The sequence below is a fragment of the Gracilinanus agilis genome, chromosome 2, assembly GCF_016433145.1.
Source record: "Gracilinanus agilis isolate LMUSP501 chromosome 2, AgileGrace, whole genome shotgun sequence".
Lineage (NCBI taxonomy): Eukaryota > Metazoa > Chordata > Mammalia > Didelphimorphia > Didelphidae > Gracilinanus > Gracilinanus agilis.
In genome coordinates, this window is record NC_058131.1 from 189,632,088 (window position 1) to 189,654,653 (window position 22,566).

General features: G+C 35.9%; 1 protein-coding gene across 1 annotated transcript in view; it reads left to right on the plus strand.

Moving 5' to 3' along the window:
- The window catches only part of CSMD1 (CUB and Sushi multiple domains 1), a 2,120,031-nt gene that overhangs the window by 1,235,446 nt on the left and 862,019 nt on the right, over window positions 1-22,566 (plus strand). Inside the window, exon 9 of the mRNA XM_044659558.1 lies at window positions 10,894-10,981. Within this exon, the coding sequence (XP_044515493.1) occupies window positions 10,894-10,981 (88 nt within the window). The remainder of the gene's footprint in view (window positions 1-10,893; window positions 10,982-22,566) is intronic.

Here is a 22,566-nt window from a genome sequence, read left to right on the forward strand (position 1 = left end):
CAGTTGAAAAGAAAATAAGTCTTTTTCTTCCATTTTCTTTTAGCCCATTTCTCTTCTCTAAGGCATTTGAAGTATATAGAAATCAAAATGAAGTATTTGCTAATAATCCCACAGTCCAGGGTCACTATTATATAAAAAAGAGGTCCTATATAGGGTTCACAATATTAGTAGAATGCCTAAACATGAGAGAAGTCTACTCATTCTTTGGGCAATTAGATTCAACACAGAGGTGTCTTCTCTTCTGATATGCTATATTCCACCTACTCTCCATACATCTTGTATATAATCAGCTAATGGCATATTGTCTGTTCTAGTAGAATGTGGGTTCCCTGAGGACAGAGATTAGTTTTGTCTTTCTTTATGTTGGTATGACTTATATGGTGTCTGGCATCTTATGAGTGCTTAGTAAATATTTAACTAACTGATTTTGTACTCTTTAGATTCTAAGCACTATACCAGATATTCGGCATGCAAAGATAAACAGGAAAAAAGCCATATACCCTTGAGAAACTTATATGTTAAAGTTTGCCATCTTTATAACTTGTTATCCTTATCTCGTCATTCTTATCCCACACATCTAATTAGCTGCCAAATCTTATATTTTCTACTTTAGTATTTCTCACTTATAAAAAGCTTTACTCTCCACCATTGCAGCAACCACCCAAATTCAGGTCCTGAGCACTCCTCATCTGGACAATCATAGTAAACTAATTGAAGTTACTGATTTAAGTCTCAACATTCTACAATCATAGTTGCTGAAGAGAGTTTTCTAAAGCACGGACCTTACCGACTGTACTTTGTAGTTGGCCATCGTTTAAAAATGATGACCAGAAAAGTCAAATATTCCCCTTTTCAAGAAACTAAAGTAACTACTTGTTATCTCTAGGACAAAATATGTGTAGCTTTAAAGCCCTCTATAAACTGCCTTTTCAATTTCCTAATGAATTACTCCTCTTCACAAACCATATGTTATAGTCAAATACATCTTATTTCTATTCCTCATGCATAGCTTTTCATTTTCATTTTCTGCATTTTTATTGGCTGTCCTCTATGCTTGAATGTACTCTCTCTTCACCAATACACAATACAATTACTAGTTTTTTCCAAGATTCAGCCTAAGTACCAATTTCTGCATGATGCCTTTCTTAACCTTCCCTACTAGCTCAGCCAAATCACTTTTTTTCCAATTAGTATAAACATGAACCTCTAGACTTCTAGATAACTGGTGTGATTTGTCTGTGTGTATATATACAAATGTGTCAGGTGTGCATGCATGTATTTGTGTTGTCTCCTAACAGATTATAATACATATTGAGTATCAAAAATCTTATTGAGACACGCTTCATACATTCCCTGAATTCATTTGTTTTACTGGGAAGAAAAGGACAAAGTAGATAGATAATTAAATACGAATATAAACAAAATAAATACAAAGTAATTTCTGAGACAAAATGACTAAAAACTCAGAGGAGGTGGTGCTTGAGTTGAGTCTGGAGGGGAATTATGTATTCCAAAAAAAAAGAACAAATAAAGTGGTAACACATTCCTGTGTATGAGAGAGGGAGGTAGCGGGGGACAATCTGTGCTAACGTAGAGATGGGAGATACAATGTGTAGTTTTGTGAATGGCAAATAAATCAGTTTGGCTAGAACAGAGAATACATTTAAAGAATAAGGTAGTGAGTGGCTAGGTGGCTCTGTAGATTGAGAGCTAGGCACAGAGACAAGAGGTCCTGTGTTCAAATATGATCTCAGAAACTTGCTAGCTGTGTGACCCTGGGCAAGCCACTCAATGCCTATTGCTTAACCCATACTGCTATTCTGCTAATACACTGTATTGATTCTAAGATGTAAAATAAGGGTTTAAAAATTTAAAAAAGGAAAGAATAAGTTTTGAGCATTCTAAAAAGATAGGTTAGGCTTTGACTTTAAATGCTAAAGAGAAGAGTTTTTATTTTATTCCAGATAAAACAGAGAGGCACAAAAGCTTTTGGATCTGGGGAGAAAAGAGTTCAGGTGTGGGCTTCAGGATTATCTATTTCACAGCTATGTAGAGGATTAAATGGAGAGGGAAGAACTTGGAGGAACCAAAGAGGAAGTCATTTGGACCTACTATCCTCATCAGAAAAATGAGGGGTTTAAACTAAGTTATTTCTACAGTTCTTTCCAGATACAAATCTTTAGATGTAAAAAGACACCAAGAAACCCCTTTAATTTAGTCTATCAGTCTTTCTTCCTCAAATGATTTAGATACCTTTGTTCTACTTTATATTCAGGAAATCTAGTCTTTAGGGAAATGCTTAAGATGAAAATAACATGACTGCTGGAACATTGTCTTGCATGTTAGGTTTTTAAAAATAATTTCTTTAGAGTAGAGTAAAAACAATATTTTCTTTCTCTGTATCTTGCCTTGATGAACCTAGAAGAATTGCATTATGGTAATTGAATGTGAATGAATAGAAGTTAGGTGTTTCAGGACAAAATAATTTTTTCATCAGGCAACTGTTGTTATTAGAAACATTTGAATCATTAGGATCAGCATAATGGGATCATAAGTTTAGAGCAGAGAAGGCTATTAGAGGCCATCTAGGCCTACTCTCTCATTTTACAGATGAGGAATCTGAGGTCCAATCAGGTTAAATGCCACATACCATTACATTGTTATACATTTTGAAGCCAGTTGAAGTCTTGTCCTTTGAATCAAAATTCAGTGTTCCTTCACTGAATCGTGTTGCTTCAAAGGGGAAAGAACAAAAAGTAAAAGTATTTTGAGATGAATATTTTCTTCAGTACATTTATGCTATTATAACACTTCAGGCTTAGTTTTCAGCTATTCTGCAGTTAACCTTAGTTCATTTAGGGTGATGCCTAAGTGAGTTCCTAGCTTACCTTGCTAGGAAAGGCTTCATAGTCTTGGTTTCCATTCCATCTTGTAGACACTGGGGCCCTTTGCTGTAACACAAGAAGATATAACCAAGATGTCCCATGGCTTTGTGGTCCTAGTTGTTTCAAGAGAAGTAATAATGGACTCTCCACTATGGTCTCTCCTTAGCTGCGTAACCACACATTTAAATTCATTTTTCTGAGTTTTGAACAAGTATGCTTGATTTTAACCATCACACTTGGCACTACTAAAGATAAATGAAGACCAATTTATCAACACGCATTCACTGGATACATGGCATGTACTCAGTTCTTGGGCAGGAGGACACTTGGCGTATTGGTGAGTTTACCAAAGAGCTGGAATCTTAAATCATTGTTTAGTAGCTAATTGATAATTCAAGCTGCATTTAGACAACACAAAATTCCCCCCAGATTCATACTTTGTAATTTAAATTTTTTTCTTGATGAGGATGGACGATGAGGGTTTTTTTCCTTTGGTTTCCTTTTTTCCCTCTCTTTTTTAACTTTTAGGATTCATTCAATATGCTTCAGTGCTTTATTTAAATATGGGCTCAGAACCATTTGACAGCTTGTATCAAATACTTTTTCATATCACATACTTTTGTTCACTAGAACAAAAGCTTACATAAAAATCGAACTGAATGTGCTCCTAGATAGCACTGGAAGACAATCAGGGTCAGAGATGTGTGACAAAGGGAATAGAACTATTAAAAGGGAGGTAAAAGGTTATAAATGCTAGTTCTCCAAAGTCCTTTCTTGGTCGATAAACCCTTTGTTTTCTAAATTACTGGTACCATCTTTTAGGGAATATTCTCATTGTACAGTTGAAAAAAAGATGGAATTTTATAGAATGATAAAAGATGGAAATCTTCAAAAAGCTAAATAATTAAATATTTTATAATTTATTAGATAATGATAGAAAAGGAGCATATTTTACTGCATCAAGCTATCTTCAATTTTTTTTAAGTATCCAGACTTGTTATAATTTTCACATTAGGGATAAAGCATAGTGGATAGAACACCAGATCTAGGGTCAAGAGGCCTTGAGTTCAAATTTAACCCCACACACTCAGTAGTATGACCCTGGACAAGACACTTATTCCTTTTGCCTCCGTTTCTTCATCTGTAAAATGAATTGTAGAAGGAAATGGCACTCTAATTTCTTTCCCCCCGAAAAAACCAGATGGAGCCATGAAGAGTCAGACAGTTGTTGCATAACAACAAAATTCCACATTAAGGATAGAGCATTGGCATTACTACACATCAAAAAAAAATCACATTTGGGTGACCAGAGCTGTGATTTCATAGGCAAGGGGAGCTTTTTGTAAAGAATGTCCTCTTCCAATTCAGGCTGGAACATTTATTGCAACTTGTAGGCATGGGAATTGCCTGGGATTCTGAAAAGTTCAGTGACTAACCCAGGGTTACACAGCCATTATCTTGCAGAAGTGAAACTAGAATCTATGTCTTTCTGACTCCAAAGCCTATGCATGCCACTGATTGCTTCACAGTGTTGCCTTTGTATGAAACAAGGAAGCATTGATTTCACATGATTATACTAAATACAGGGACATTTTCGGATTTCATGTTATATTGGGAATTATGATAATACCAAAAGATATTTTTTAAAATATACTGTATGTATAAGATTACATTCTTATTCATACAACTGAAAAAACAAAGACAATATCTCTGTAGAGGACTATTATTACAATTAAATTTAAACAATCATTTAAGCTTAACTTCTTAATATTAAACTGAAAAAATATTTTGTTCTTTAAATCAATTTCTATTAATAATAGAGAAAACAATAGTGGTTAATAAATTGCTAAAACAAAGGTCAGGGTGACAATTTACTTATTTAAACTTTCTATTTATGCATGGAGAGATCTTTGGTGAAAATTGTACACACCTCAATGAAGAATGTAAAGATCCAAGCCTTTGACATTCATTCTCCCCTTGAATGTTTGGATTCATAAAGCTTAGCCTCTAGAGCAGTGATTCCCAAGGTGGGCACTACTGCCCCCCGGTGGGTGCTGCAGCAATCCAGGAATGCGGTGATGGCCACACTTTTTTTTTTTTTTTTTTTTTTTTTTTTACATCCTATTCTGAGTTCAAGAAAGAGTTTTATAATTTCCTGGGGGAGCTAAGTAATATTTTTTTTCTGGAAATGGGGCAGTAGGCCAAAGAAGTTTGGGAACCATTGTTCTAGAGTCTATTTCATTTCTTTTAGGCATTATGCCTGTATTTTAAACAAATTTCTCAGAGGCCTATACTTGATCTATAACCTCAGAAATTTGTAGACTCTCAAAAATGGATTCAATTTAGTGATCCTATGTTTCTAAAGATGTAGAGCTAAAAGGAATCTTAGAAATCTAGACCAAGTAGAAATCCTCCCTATAAAATTCTGATTCATGCTTCACCAGCCTCTCTGAAGAACTAGTTTGGTGGCCCTGCTCTCTATGGAAGTAGACCACTCTAGTTAGGGAAATTTTTCTCATATAGAACTAATATTTTCCTTCTTGTAACCTCTTCCAATTGGTTTTCATTCTGCTTTCTGGTTTAAGCAGAACGAAACCTAATTTTTCTCCCTCATGATAGTCCTATGAGAAAACAGGTATTTTACTTTCTCTAACCTCACTAGTCTTCTCGTTTCCAAGTTAACTTTAGTCAGTGACTAGGTGGCATGATTTCTAGTTCTTTCATCATCCTTGCCCTGCTATAGTCGTGTATCAGTTGTTCAATGCCTTTATAAAAAATGTACTGTCCAAAACTATATACAAACTTGAGATGTGACGTGAATAGGGAAGAATATGATGGGGATTTGGCTTCCCCTTTTCTGAATATTAGGAATAAAAATTAAGGAATGGGCAGCAAGGTGGCTCAGTGGATAGAGAGCTGAAGATGGAAGGTTCTGGGTTTAAATCTGGTCTCAGACATTTCCTATCTATGAGACTCTGTGCAAGATGCTTAACCCTAATTGCCCAGCTCTTACTGTTCTGCACTGGAACTGATACTTAGTAGTAATTCTAAGACAGGAGGTAAGTGTTTAAAAAAGATAGGGACTGGATGGGGATTTCATTGGCATGGGAATGTCTTAGATGAAATAATTCCCTCTACTAATTCAAGCTGCGTTCTTCTCTGAACTTTATAATGCTGGAGAGTGAGGTAAAATTACTTTCACAGAATCACAAAGGAAGGTGTCAAAGGCAGGACTTAAACTCAAGTCTTGCTTCCTCTGAGGCAAGCTTTCCTTTCACTATATTATGCTAGTCCTGGTGGTAGACTTCGCTCTCAAGAATAAGCCATAAGTCTAGTTTGGCCATAGTCATTTCCAAGATGGTCACAGGGTGGATGACTTCTATAACAAATTTTTAAACTATCTAATAATAAATTATAATGAGCTATATCAATAGGGAGAATATTCACACTGACAAAATTATATTTTTAAACCGTCAAAGAACCTTCTAGATTATTTGGCAGACAGTTCAACCTTCCAATTCACTAGAACTCTCAGATCTTTTCCCCATTAATTGTTGCCTTCTCATTCTTGCTGCACCATGTACATTTTAATTGTTTTACCTGCCAAATCACTATGTATTTCATATAGTTGGTTTAATAAATATTTTAATTAAATTATTTAATGGGGATACTATATCTCTAACAAAAGCCCTTTGGTTTCTATAATGTAGGACTTTAACTCAGACCTCATTTATATTTCCTTTTCCCTATACTCTGTTATGTCCTACTTCCAACTTTTACCTAACCCAGAGCAAAATAGTAGATTCAGAATTTGCTCTCAAATGGATTCCATATTGCTTCATATTTTTGAACATTTCATTAGCAACAAGGATGATAAAGTTGAGAGGCAACATAGTGCTGTGGAGAGGCTCTCATTTTGACTTGTTTCGTTTATCTACCAAATGGAAACAAGGATGAACCTACAAGTTCAGACTTATGAGATTCAAGAGAAGTTGTTGTCAAAGAGCTTTAAGAAATTTAAAAATGTTCTACAAATATGTTGTTAACAAGAACAATGTATTATTCTGTATGTATTTTAGATAGTTAATTCTGAATAAATAATTTCATATAAGCCCCATTATTCAAATTGGCAAACCATTGCCTTGAAAATAGAAAACCATTTGAAAAAGGTGCGTTCCATTTCAAGGTTAATGTTATAATTTTTTAAAATATTCTAGAAAGAATTTTATTTATTATTGGTATATGACAAGTGAAGGGCTGGTGAGATATGTTATTTATTATAATTTAACTATATCCATAAGATCTGTTAGAAGAAAACCAGCAAAACACAATTCAGTAAAATACTTAAACTATAATCATTTATTCCTTCTTTGTAGCATCTTTTTGCTTAGAGCACTAGGAATCATGCTTATGTGAAATTGATTTCCATGAGTACTTTTCTTTTCATCAGCTTTAGCTTTGAGAAAAATTAATTGCCCATGATTCTGGTAGAATAGTCATTTGGGATTTATAGCTCCCAATTGTACATAACCTGTTTGTCACCATGCATCCCCAATCCTACCTTATTCCATTTGAAAGCTTATCCCTGTTTCAGAAAATCAACCATATTTTACATCTAATCTCTATCAGAATCCTTTCTTCTCTCATCTATAATCCACTCAGGCTTGCCTTATTCATTCTGCACTGTAACAACCTTTTAACTAAATACATTTTTTCCTCATCAGGAAGCTAGTTTGGTGTTCCCTTTAAAGAGCTTCAAAATTGTCTTAAGCTGACACAAATGAGTCTCAACTATTCTCACTTCTATTCAAGACCAGGGAATGAAAAAGAAAGGAAAACAATGATGATAGACTCATTCCAAAGGCAGACATTGCTTTTGGGTGCTGCCTGGGAAGAAGTGGAAGGAAATGCTGGACCTATAGATATAAAATTCCAATTATTCTACCCCTAATGTGAAAATGTTAATATTCATTCTAACCTTCCATATTTGCTACAGCTGCCTTAGCCTTTTGTTGCAGCCATAGCAGTTTCATCCACATGGGAATACACCATCATATTAGAGATGAGGGAACTGGGGTTCCAATGATCATAGCTAGAAAGTGGCAAGTCTTTAATATCATCATGTATCTTATGACTCTTACTAAGCACTGATTCCATTAGCTCAAATTTGTACCCTTTCATACCTATTGTTGCAAGGTAGATTTTTGTGCTCTGAGCATGTGATATGCTTGTCACCTACTGAAAAGATCAGAGGCTGTGTGACAAGATCAACATCTTTTTCCCCAAAGGTTAAGTTTATTTCTACTCTTCTACCCCTAAAAGGTAATGAAACTATCTTTGAGATGTAATTGGTCTAATCCTTGAGACATAATTGGTACAGAAGACTAAGGCTCACTTGTCCTAATAACTTCCTGCTCATCTTAGTACAGAAAGCAAGCAAGCAAACAAACAAAAAGCACTTAGCCACCAGAAATCAAGGGACTGCTGAGACTTGATTCATATCGAGTACCACCAGAGCAAAGGGGAACGAGATAAGTTGTATCCAACTGGAGCTTTATCTTTACTGAATATTCTTTACATGCTATTATTATTAGGCAACACTTCTTTAATGATAATGATAGTAGCTGATATTTACATAGCACCTACTATGTGCCAGGTGAAGACACCTGGGTCACTCAGTGGATAGAGCTCTGGGTCCAGAGAGAGCCAGGAACACTTGAGTTCAAATCTGGTCTCAGACACAAATTATCTGTGTTACCCTGGGCAAATCACTTAACCATCAGTTTGCCATAATCCACTGGAGAAGGAAATGACAAACCAGTCCAGTATTTTTGCCAAGAAAACCTTATGAATAATATAATCCATGGGATCACGAAGAGTCAGAAAAAAAATAGATGAAATAACAACAAGGTACCTGACAGTTTACAATCATTGTTATCATTCATTTATTTTTATTTATGAAATCATATGATTTTCACAATAACTTTGTAAATTAGATTCTATTATTCTCTCCATTTTATAGTTGAGGAAATTGAGGCAACTAGAGATTAATTGAGTTTCCTAAGGTCATATACCTAGTAAGTCTTTGAAGTTGTATTTTAACTCAAAATTTCATGACTCCAAGTTCACCTAACTGGCCATTTATTTTACCTTTTCATTTATCTTTTTCTGATTTTTTGTTAGATGGGTTATAAGTATATCTTTTCATTCTCATCTCTTACCTCGATTTCCAGAGCAGTTTGAGTCAGGTCTGGCCCAGAATATAGGATGAAACAAAGAAACATTTATCTCAGATTTGGCTTAAAGTTGTCACTGGAACAAAAGAAACATCATTATCTGCTATTGGAAAGCCGCAGAAGAAGTCATTAACAAACATGAGAATCTTTTGACTGCCTTTTTCTTCACCAAATTTATTTCAGTGTCTACAAGGGGGAAAAGTTATTTAATTGTGCAATGAATTTTATTTTTTTAGTGGGAAAAAGCGTCTTTTTATATAGGACATTGACAGCCTTATTACTCAAAAATATTATTCAAATTAAGAAAAAATAAGTAAAAAAAGACCACTTTACTCTCTACTATATAAAAGTAATCTTTCACTATGTCTAAGTTAAAAAAATTGTAGTGTTGATAGGAAGTAAGCACACAGTTAAGGCAGGACTAGATGAAACAACTTAGAGCAAAGGGAAAACTAGAAAGCTACATAGAGGTGACATTTTAATTGGGCCTTGAGTGATGTCATGAATGTCAATTGTCAAATGGTATTCCAGTGAAAGGAAATTGTAAGAGCAAAATGTGGAAGTAAGAAAGCATGGGCCATGTAAGGGGCCAGTGAGTAGCTTAGTTTGACTGTAGTATAGCATATAAATGAGGAGAATATCTCTTTTGGCAAGTCTAGCTGAAAGGGAAATATTAGTCAAAGAAACAAAGCTGCAGAAAGTAGTATGTCCTTCAAAGGACAGCAGAGAATGCTATAAAATAAAGGACAATGCTGCAATTTATGTGAAGGACTAGCATACCAAGTAATTTCACAGTCAGAGAAACATATCACCACATATATAATGCTATGTTCAGATGTTAACAAGATGCACTTATTGAAAGTAAATTGGAACACGATATACTGTATTTTTATTTAAATCCTTTTTTAGATTATATTTCTCCAGCTACCATCATTTCTAATAATTGCTCATGAGAGTGGGAGAGAGTTTTCCATTTTATATAAGTTTAGATAGTCTAAGATTTCCAGTGTAATTTTACATGAATAACTCAGTATTATGGAAGGTACACACTGCATTGGAGCCAAGAAACTTGGCTCATCTTGACTCTTCTAAGAGCTTGATTTGTGACATTGGGAAAATCTCTTCGCTTCTTAGGATCTGAGTTTCTTATTGTGTAAAATGAGGCAGTTGGACTAGATTACCTCTAAGATACCTTCTTGCAACAAACTCTGTTATTCTGTGATTTAATTATAGGGGCAAAAGTGCTTCCTAGTTTTTTTTTTGTTTGTTTGTTTTGTTTTGTTTTGAACCCTTGTACTTCGGTGTATTGTCTCATAGGTGGAAGATTGGTAAGGGTGGGCAATGGGGGTCAAGTGACTTGCCCAGGGTCACACAGCTGCGAAGTGGCTGAGGTCGGGTTTGAACCTAGGACCTCCTGTCTCTAGGCCTGACTCTCACTCCACTGAGCTACCCAGCTACCCCCACTTCCTTGGTTTTAATAAATGAGTTTTTTTTCTTAATTTAGGAACCTAGAATCAAATAAATTCTATTTAAACCAAAAAAATCCCACAAACTTCAAAATCTTTTTGGAATAAGTTGACTCTATAATTTTCACACATATACAAATATGCTAATTTCATTTTGGTGACTTCTCTATTTATTAAAGAGAAATGCATTAAAATCGATGTTTATTCCCTCCTTAGCCTCTTGTATCTTGTTTCCATTACTGTTTGGATATTATCCTAGAAGTTTTATGACATGAAAATTAATGTTTATCTTTCTCTCTGTTTCAGTGACTCAAGGAGGTGTTGCTTTAGTGTCTGATATGTGTCCTGATCCTGGAATTCCAGAAAATGGAAGAAGAACAGGTTCTGACTTCAGGTATGAAGTAAAGGAATGCCCTATGCGTGATGACATGCTTATAATGAATTCCTGTACCATTTCTGTTTAACATTTTAAATTGTTATGGTTTGTCCTAAATTTGACACTTTCCCAAATATTATAGAAAAGAAACCTTAATTGAAGTTATGATCTCACAAAGATTTTTTCTTATCATATACGCAAACATTTAGATTTGTTTACTGTAACAAAAACATATTTACCTGAACTCCTCCCTATATGTACTAATATTTTAACATGTATAATTTTAACGAATTTAGTAGTAGTTTGAATGAAATTATCATTATATTAATTTATTTCTATTTATTTATGATTGACTTTTTTACTTTGTTTTTTAAAAATACTTAACTCCTATCACACAGCTAAAAAGTCTCAAAGGGAAGATTGAACCACAAATCTCCTGTCTCTCAGCCTGGCTCTCTATCCACTGAGCCACCTTATCTGCCCCGATGATGACTTTAAACAGAATTTTCTAGTGATAAATATAAACAAAAGTCATGGCTATGTTTCTCAGATAAGACACAATTTGTTTTGTTAAGGTTATAAAGACATGCAATCATTTGTTTTGTTGTTAATTTATAACTGCAAAAGTAATTATGAACATATTTTCTTGAAATTGTGTGTTTCCACCAGTGAGGTCAGACTGAATATTTTTTGTGCCTATAAAATCAATAATTCATGAGAAATCAAGTTCTAACAGACAGTGGGTTGAAGTTGCAAAAAGCCAGTTTTCATCTTTGAGCTGTCCAAAAGTGAAATGGATTGTCTCAAGAGATAGGAGGTTCCTACTTAACTGCAAGTCTTCTAACAAAGGGAGGGTGACTATTTGTCAGGTGTGTGGTATGGGGGATACTTATTCAGATTTGAGTAAGAATAGGTAGTCTCTGAAGTAATTTCCAATTCTGAGATTGTATGATTATATAAAAAAGATGATGGGGAAAAACATTTTTTTCCCTTTATGCTAGCTGTTTTTCTTTTGGAGAAAAACAACAAACAAGAATAGAAAAGATTAGAAGTCATTATACCTATGTTGTTCTAGGTTTTAAAAGAATCCTTAGTTTAGACCAGTGGTTCCCAAACTTTTTTTGGCCTACCACCCCCTTTCCAGAAAAAATTTTACTTAGCACCCCCTGGAAATTATGGAACTATTTAACTCAGAATAGAATGTAATACAAAAAAAGTGTGGCCATCACTGCCTTCTTGAATTGCTGCAGCACCCACCAGGGGGCAGTAGCGCCCACTTTGGGAATCACTGGTTTAGACCCTTAAATTTAGAGGTTGTAGATATCAGTTTCTCCTTATGAAAATCCCGTTATTGGAGAGTTATGATAGCAACAGAACATATGCCATGGAATCAAAGAATTATAAAATCATAGATTTAGAAATATGAAGGCCCTTAGAGATAATCTTGTTCAAAAACATAATTTTATAGATGAAGAAACTGAGCTACATAAAGGTGAAGGAAGGTAGTGTGACAGGGGATATAATGGGCAACATGGTAGATTTGGAATCAGCAAGATCTAGGTTTAAGCCCTACCTCTTTCAGCTTACTAGTTGTATGATTATGGACAAGGCATTTAACTTCTCAAAGCTTCTGTTTCTTATCCTGGCAAATAGAAATAATAGTACACATTTGACCAGTGATGGTGAACCTTTTAGAGACCTTAGAGACTGTGTGCCCAAAGTGCAACCTTTATGCCACATGTGACCCTCTTGCCTTACCCCAGACAGAGGAAGGAGGAAGCACTCCCATTAGGCTGCTGCGCAGAGGGACTGGTGATATGAAAAATGCCTCAGGCGTGTGTGGAGATGGGGAAGGGAGCAGCCTCCTCCAGCACTCTTTGGCATATATATGCCATAGGTTCACCAACATGGCCTTAGACCATTTCTTAAGACTTAGACTCAAGGCAGAAGAGTGTTAAGGGTAGGCAATGGGGGTCAAGTGATTTGCCCAGGGTCACACAGCTGGGAAGTGTCTGAGGTCAGATTTGAACCTGTCTCTAGCCTGGCTCTCAATACACTGAGCTACCCAGCAGCCCCCTCAAATGAGAAATTTCTGAAGAAAGTTTCATAAACTTCAAAACACTATATAAGTTCCCATTGTTTTTTAAACGTTAATTATGTGGTTTTCCCAAGATTACAAAGGTAATAAGAAGTAGAGCCACTGTTTGAATGCTAGTCTTCAGATTCCAGATCAGAATTCTTTCTACTATATCATGTTCCTATCCATGTTATTCCGCCAAAGAAATCAGATATGATATTTTTGGTATAAAGGGACAGTATAATATATCAGAGAAGACAAAGTATAATCATTTTCAAAACAACTAACTACCATTATTTCCTAATTACTGATATGTCCATAAGCAAAAGTCTTCAGAATTTCTAAAGGACAGAACTCTCTCTGACCTATTAATGCAGATTCATCATCAATTAAAATTTTTCTATTTCCCATGAAACTTGGCACATAGCAAGAGGCACTCAACTTTCCCAGGGAACCACAAAAGCCAGAACAAGGTAAATATGGTTGTACACCATCCCTTTCACTCTATCCTACATCAGGTAATGAGAGTTCCAAGACTAAACCAAGACTTCTTACCTGACTCTGTTCCCCTCTTCCAACATAACTAATTTTATAACTATGTTTAAAACCCACTCTAGAATGCCAACTCAGAGTTCTGGGTTATTCTGATTTTAATATGCTATCTAGACAGAATCAGAATTAGAGAGGAGTTACTTCCCTTATTTGGGTTTATTAATAATAGCTGTTCCTTTCTTGTAGATTGATAATAAGTATTTGTTAAATTAGTTAATCAATATAAAAGTCAGCAACTAAAAAATATTTTTTTCTTTCCAAAGAATGAAATAATTTTAAACATCATTTTAAGTGGCAGTTCATTTTGGCATAATTGGAAAATCGCTATATTTGAAATCAAAGACTTCAGGTGGGAACTCAGGGTTTGTACCTATGTGGTGCTGAATAAGCCCCTTAAGCATCTGTGGGCCTCAGTTTCCTCATTAATCATTAGACTAGAAACAATCAGGTAGTAATGGATAGGGGGTTACATTTATAGTTAAGAGGACCTGATTCTCTCTCCTTGTCCTGCCCTTTCTTCTTTCACTATTTCCTTCTAAACCAGTGTTTTGTTTTTAATCAGTTCCCCTAATCACCTCCCTTATTGTACTTCCCTTTCTCCCCTCTCCCTTCTTATTCCCCTCTTATTCTTCTTTAGGATCTTTTTAAGCTCCCCCCCCTTCCTCCTTAGTATTGCTTCCCTCCCCATCAGTACTTTTGTTACCCTTCTACTTCTCTATAGGGCATGAATCAATTCTCCGCCCCAATGGATCTGATTGTTCTTCCCTCTTTAAGTTGATTTCATTGCACTTACTGTTTTAGACCCTAGCTATGTAAACCTGGGCAAATCACTTAACCTCTGCCAGACTCAGCTTCCTCACCTATAAAGAATAGGGAAAATTATCAGTCTTACTTAATGGGGTCATTATGATGATCAAGTGAAATAATTTATGTCAATAACTTTGTAAACATTAAAGTGTCATGTAAATATTAGCTATTATTATTAAGCTTATGTGATATGTAATGTCCTATTCATGTCTGAATCCAAAGATCTCATTAACAGAAGACATTTTTATCAATTTGTACCTTTAAAAATATTGATATTTCATATTTCTATATCTCACATTTATAAAGAGGTTTGTGAATCCCTCTCCTTATAATAGCCCTGTGAGGAAGAGAAATAGTCAGAAATATGCCTAGGATGGATAGATAGAATTGGAATTGCAAGGCTGTGGGTTCAAATTTAATTAAATTTGAACCCACAGCCTTGCAATTCCTTAAGTGTCTTATCTTAGGTGTCTCTTTCAGCTTCCATTTCCTTAAGTGTCTGAGGTATCTCTCAGCTTCCATTTCCTCATCTGTTAAAAAAAAAAAAAGGATAAAGATTGCACGTACCCTGTAGTGTTATTGTGAAGATCAAATCAGATTATACATGAAAAGAACTTTTCATTAGTAAAACTGTAAACAGTTTGTTGGGATGACTGCCGAAGTGCCTTCCAATTCCCAAATACTGTGATTCTGTAGAGTGCTCTCTGCATGTCAGATAGCATTAGCCTAGGATAAGTATTATTATTATTGTCATATTATTCATAAGGAAAGTGGGAGTCTCAGAGATTATTTATTGGATGGGAAAACAATCACAACTGGTTAACTCCATTGTGGTAATAAAAAAAGTGAAAACAAAGGATTTCAATGAGTAATATCGTTCTCTGTGAAGTTCTCTTCATGAGCAGCTCTCGTGCCAGGTTCCGTTTTCCTATGGAGCCAACATTCCTCATCCTCTGCACCTCCCTGGCTGAGCGAGTTCCCCAGCCTGCCATCCCTGGAAAGTCTGCCCAGCGACCTGGCATCACGGGAGTTTTCTGGCCTGCCGTGTGGAGTGCGTCCAGCCCCAGATAATAGGCCTGTTACAGAGATGCCATCTAAATCAGAGAGGTCCTGATCCTTGCCAGAGTGCATGCTGCGGCCGTGTCTCCAATTACATCCCAAGGCAGAGCGAGCCAGGGAAACTGCTCACTAAAGAGGTCAGCCTTATCAGAGAAGCTGGGAAGAAACAATTTGTTCTCCAGTCTATGTTACACCGGAGGATGAAAAAGACTTTGTCCCCGTGTAATAGGAACTATCCTGGGGCTAGCTTTGTAACTTCCTTCAGTTTGTGGGAGGGAAATACTTTAATCTAGTGCACAGACCACACATTAGACTTAAGAAAACCTGGGTCAGAAGAATGAAGTCAATCAATGGACAAACATTTGTTAAATCAGTGATGGGCAACCTTTTGAGCTTGGCTTGTCAAAATTCGCCAAAAAAAACGAGCATAACTCGGGTGGTATGTCACTTTGAGGAAAAAAAAAACAACAACATAATTTCACAATATTTATAGTTTAATTAACAAAAATGTATAATTGTAATATATAACTGTATTTAATAAACCAAAATAGGTGAATGAATATAGGTAGAATTGTCATCTATAGTGCACAGAGTGTCGACACTACAATATAGCAAATGTTTCATCCTCAGCATGCGGCCCCGTACTTCTCTGTATGTGGCCTCGTGTCATCGAAAATGGCTATGTGTGTCAGTGCTGACACGCGTGTCATAGGTTTGCCATTGCTGTATTAAATGCTTATGATATGCCAGGCACGATGCTAAGCTCTGGAGAGGTATGAAAACATGGATCTGTGTTGTTCTACTTGCCTATGGTCACAGAGGTAGCAAGTGTCAGAGTCAGGGAACAAATAAAAGTTAAAGGATGAGAGGTTTTAAATCTGAAAGAAATCGGAAATCATGATAGTTTTGTAATAAGATTACAGGTCTTCTGTAACTTGGGTAAGTCACAATTTATCTGAGCCTCATTTACTCATTTGTAAAACTAGAGGATTGAAGGAGATGAAAAAAAAGTCTGACTTTCACACTGGATTGTACAATAGAGCTCAGCAGTCAACAAACTAGGGACTCTTGGCTAAATCTGGCCCATTGCCTATTTTGGTATGGCTGACAAGCCAATTATTGTTTGGGTTTTTTTTAGATTCTAAAATATAGTAAAATATTGTTGACCATAGTTTGCTGACTCCTGATCTAGCCCAGGCTCCTGATTTTACAGTTGAGAAAATCAAGGTCCTCAAAGATTGAATAATTTATAACTATTTTACTATTTACTATTTTACTAGTAAGCAGCGTCACTGGGATTTGAATTCAGATTCTTTGGTTTTCCTTTACCTTTCATGTTGTACTCTTTTTTGTCCCTTTCTTGGTCCTTTGGACTCTAGATTCTTTCTTCTCTAATCTCATCCTGGGTGAATTTTCAGCACCATTATAAGTGTGTTCTCCTTCTGTCCCTTTCTCTGGTTGACCAGTAGTTCCTTCCAGAATCTTAATTTTTTTAAATGTACATGACAGCCTTATTAAACCCTTTATTTCCCTCCATGCTCTGTCCCTGCCCCACAGTTCTCTAGACTTCTTTCTTTACCATTCTTCTGTTTGAAAACTTTGTCTTCTGCTCCTCCAATCCCTTTTCAGCTTTTATTTATTTTGTCTTCCAGTCTTAGAATATATTCTCCTCTAGGGCTGGAACTGTCCTTCTTTCCAGCTAACTCTTTGCTTTCCATCAGTCCTTCCAAACTGTCTTCAAATTGGTCCAAGTCTATTTCATCCTTAAGAAGACCTTCATTAGAACTTATTATACCCTCAGGCTATCATCTTATATCTCTTCTCCCTATCTCAACTAAATTCCCAGAAAGTTATATATAGTCATTACCTCCATTTCCTCTCCTCTCAGTCATTCCTACAACCTTTCTAATCTGTCTTCAAATCTTATCAATCAAGTTGAACTTTTCTTTCCAGAGTTAAAAGCAAATCATATATAAATATGTACATATAAACATATATATGTATGCATTTTTTACCCCTTCTATCCTCATTATTGTTGGCCAATTTACTGGATTTGACACTATTGACAACCCACTTCCTCCTAGAAGTCTTCTCTCTCTCTTTTTTTAAATTTAGAATATTTTCCCATAGTTACATGATTAATGATCCCTCCTCCACTGCTTCTTCCTTCCCCCCCTTGGAGCTGACAAGTATTTCCACTGGATTATACATGTATCATTGTTCAAATCCTATTTCCATGTTCTTCATATTTGCAATAGAGTGATCGTTTAACATTAAAACTCCAATCAAATTCCCATCAAACTACATGATCAATCATATGTTTTTCTTCTGCATTTCTGTTCCCACAGTTCTTTCTCTTGATACGTATAACATCCTTTCTTATAAGTTCCTCTGGATTGTCCTGGATCATTGCTTTGGTGCTGGCAGGAAAGTTCATTACGTTTGATTGTACTACAGCATATCAGTCTCTGTGTATAATGTTCTGGTTCTGCTCCTTTCACTTTACATCACTTCTTGGAGTTCTTTCCAGTTCACATGGAATTCCTCCAGTTTATTATTCCTTTCAGCACAATAGTATTCCATCACCAGCATGTACCACAATTTGTTCAGCCATTCCCCAATAGATGAACATCCTCCTCATTTTCCAATTTTTTGCCACACCAAAGAATGCAGCTACAAATATTTTTGTACAAGTCTTTTTTTTTATTATCTCTTTGGGGCACAAACCCAGCAGTGGCATGATGGTGGCAAAGGGTAATGCCTTCTCTTTTCTACATTCTCATGATGTCATTTTCTCCAAGTTCTTCTCCTATTTGTCTATTATTTCAATCTCCTTTGCTACGGCACAATCCAAATCATGTTCCCTAATAATGAATGGCTTCAAGTGTTCTGTCAGAGACTATCTTCTTTCTCCTATCTACACATTCTTGGTGACTTCATCATCTTCCTAGGCTTAATTATCATTATGCACATGTCTCTTTTCTAAATAAAGAGCCACATCTGGCCTGTTAGTTGTAGTTTGCCCATAACTGATCTAGACTATTCCAACAGGTTCCAATTGGCTTTCCTGCTTCAATTCTCTCCACATCATTGTCTACCCTTCCCCTAGATATAAAGGTTTTTTTTCCTTAACTGTAGATCGGACTGTATAATTCCCACACTCAGTAAACCATAGAAAATCCCTTTTGTCATGCCTCTGTTTAGATTTTAAAGTTCTTTACTACCTGCCCATGCCTATCTTTCTTGGCTCATTTTCCTTTACTCTGTTTCAGGTCTAACCAAACTTTCCCTCCTCCTCATTTACTATTCTCCATATCTCATCTTCATGCCTTCACTTTGACCATCGCTATGATTAAATGTGTTTCTCTCTTTCCCTTATATAATCCTTTCATTCAAGTCACAACTCAAGAGCCATCTCCTATATGAAACCTTTCCTCATCTCTCCAACTGGTAGTGAGTGCCCTCTCTCCCTAACTTCTTTATATTTATTTATCCCTAAATATAGTTTCTGAGGACTCTCTAAATGTTTGTACATATTATTCCTACACTCCTATAAATTTAAACTATTTGAAATTAAATATAACTTCATTCTTTCTATTAATATCTCCATTGCTTAACATCATGCCTGAAATATAGCAAGCACTTAATATATGTTGGTGAATTGGGTCATAAATTTAGAGCTAGAAGGAACCTTAGAAATCATCTAGTCCAACCCACTCATTTACAGTTGACTAAACTAAGACTTAGGTTAAATAATTTGACTACTATTTCACAGGGAGCAGTTAACAGAGAGAGAACTGAACTCAGGTCTTGACATTATAAATCCAACAGTCTTTCTGTCATACAATATTCCCCAATTGCATGTATCCTGCTATTATTTACTATACATGAGGACATTAGTAAATAGTTTATACGCCTAACCACATACACAGTATGTCTTGCTCAGTATAATAAATAAAAGATGGTCTGGTCACAATTATAATAATTTATTAATAAAATGAGAGAGAGAGAGAGAGAGAAAGAGAGAGAGAGAGAGAGAGAGAGAGAGAGAGAGAGAGAGAGAGAGAGAGAGAGAAAGAAATATGATTTCCTTTAAGGTAAGATCAGGTCCCAATCTTTATCCCCGCATGATCCCCTCTATACTGTATTAACGTTGTCAACCACCAGTCCATGGAGTCAGTCTATTCAAGAACTAAAGTAAAAAAGCCCCTGTCCTTCCCACACTTGAATTTTTAACCCTCTAGCTCCTCTCACCATGGCAACATTGCATGTTGACACTCATGCTGACAACAGGGGACACCAGGGCTTAGACACTGTCCTCGAGATCAAGGTCCCCTAAATAATTTTCTTCACACATCAGGTCCCAATATGGGCTCCCATGACTCCCAAATTCTGCATCTCCCTGTCTCATATTGATTCTTTTACTATTTATACCACTTTAGAATACATCTAGAGCCATTTTCCTTAATTTTTTTTGTCAGTTCTCTTATAATTTGATATTTTAACTTATTTTCAAGTTCTTCCAGGTTCTTTTGGGGCCTGACATTCTTTTTTTCCTTTGAGGGTTCATATGTTTCCTTTTTGGCATTGTTGTCCTCTTTTGAGATTGTATTTTGGTTTTCCCTGTCACTAAAGTAACTTTCTAAGGTTGGAGGATTGGTTTGTTTCTTTTTGTCTTTTGCTCATTTTTAATTATTTTTCCTCTATTTATCTGTTGGTGTTCTTCTCTTTTCCTGGGCTAGAGAGTGCGCCTCTCCAAGCTTATAAAGAACTCTTCTCTGGCATTTGGGGTAGGCTTATCTGTCCTTATTTCTCAAGATATGTCTGTTAAGATGGCCCTGCTGACTTGTTTAGGGGAGGTTTGCAGCTGTTTTGTCCAGCTATATGCAACACCTCATGCTACTAGCTGCTCCACTGTTTAGAAGACTGGTCTGGTCCCTACTCCAGTGCTTCCCTGCCCCTGCCAAGTATCTGGGGCTGGGCAAGTCTCCTGCCTGCTCCACTACCTCAGGCAGCAATCTGCTGCCATGTGGGAGTGAGTAGATTCCTACAATTCCAGTTTCCCCTCTCTGCTCCCTTGTGGCCTTAGGACTCTGCTACCATTTGAAAGTCTGTAGATTTCTTGTATTCTCTGCCTTCTATACATGTGTAGAGTGGCTCAGACTGGACTTATTCCTGTTCCATAGCTTCATTGCCTCTGGCAGAGTTGCAGTACTGAACTGCTTGCTGCAAGTTCTGGTGATTCTCACAGATTCTGTGCTACCTGGTACACTCTCTCCTCTCACTTCAGTGAGACATTTTCCTCCAGCTTTCCTTTGTTTTGAGATGATTTATTTTCTTTTCATGGTGTACATAGAGGGATCACAGAAATGGAGGATCCTTTATTTTGCCATCTTAGCTTCTGGCACGCAACTCTACCAATTTTCTTTGAAACTTACCCCACAAGAATATGTTAAATTTACTATATGATATTACACCTAAGTTTACTAAAACACTCAGTGCATTGACTAAATTCTTTTACAATTGTCACATGCTTTCATTACTCCCTAGACAGTATGTTACCCACCAAAATAAGCCCAATAGCATCCCAGTACTTCCTGAGGCTTCTACATTTGACCATGGAATTTCAGGGAATTGCTTCTACTTAAACCATCTGAGGATCTATTATTTCCTACTTTGCCATTATAAGCTTCACAAATTATAAACATTCAACAAATGAGGTTTTAAGATTTTCTATTTCATCTATTATGAAAGAGGCAGCAAAAAGAAAAGAGATAGTCATTGAGGATTTTTGAGTATAGTAAGAAAATGGACACAGGACGGAGCATAATATTTCACAAAATCTCCTGATATCTTTAGTGATAAGATGGAGAGAAGAGCACAGGTAATTTTTTAAATAACTGATCTCAGAAACGGACATTAAAAGCCCAATGTCAACTAGAAAGGAAAATAATGAGTATCCCAGGAATTTGTTATTGGCTCTGAGGGTTTGTGTTTGTTTACATTTAACCTTGGTAAAGACATGAATCTTATACTTTTCAATTTTTCATGTTAAAAACTAAGTAGGGATAACTAACAATGAATGACAAAAAGGGCCCCAAATTATTTTGAAAATCTAGAATATTGCACCTACATCTAATAGAATAATATTTAATTGGAAAAATATGAAACCATAAAATTAGGTTCAAAAGACATTTCTCAAATATAAGATGTGTATGTGTGACTGGATCTGAGTATGATCTAGGCATTTAAAAATTAGAAGTTCAGTATTAATCAGCAGAATGATATTTCATCAAAATAAAAATAACAAAATCAGACAAGTCCAATAAGAAAAGTAAAATAATTAGAATATAATGTGAGAAAGACAAGGCATAGAATATGAGAGACTGAAAAAAAGTTTCATTATAGTCCAAGTCCATTTAGGAAGATTTTTCTTTCTTTTTTTTTTAAACTTTTAGATATCCATTTCAGGAATATGAAAAACATGCAGAAGAGGTCACCAGTTTAGCAAATGTTATCATGATTGATTAAGCCTTATCAAGATCTGTTGAAGGTACTGGGTAGTGATTAGCTTAGAGATGTGAAGACAGGTAGAAGTAAGATTGCTCTCTTCAAGTATTTAAAAGGCTGTCATTTAGAAGAGGGATTAGATTTGCTCTGCCTAGACTTAGAGGGTAAAAATGGTAGAAATTACATGAAGGTGAGTTTATGATTGATATAATGGAAAACTACCTAAATATTAGGCCTCTCCAGAAATAGAATAGGCTGTCTTGGGAAGTAATAGAGTCCCTCACACTAAAAGTCTTTGAACAGAGACTGGATATCCACTTTGCATAGATATGTAGAGAAGATTCTCATTCAAATTTGGTTTGGAGATGAATTCGAAATTACTTGAAAATCTGAAGGTCTATGATTTACCTGTAAATAGTTGTCCACCTCCACTTAAAAAATGTGTCAGGAGCACACACATAGATATTCACACACACACACACACACACACACACACACACAAGAAAAAGTGTTATGAAATAGGTTTTTCTTCTAAATATTAGAATGTATCAGAAGTGGAACCTGAGAATGAGGCGTGGGTTTCTTTTCTAAAGGTCCA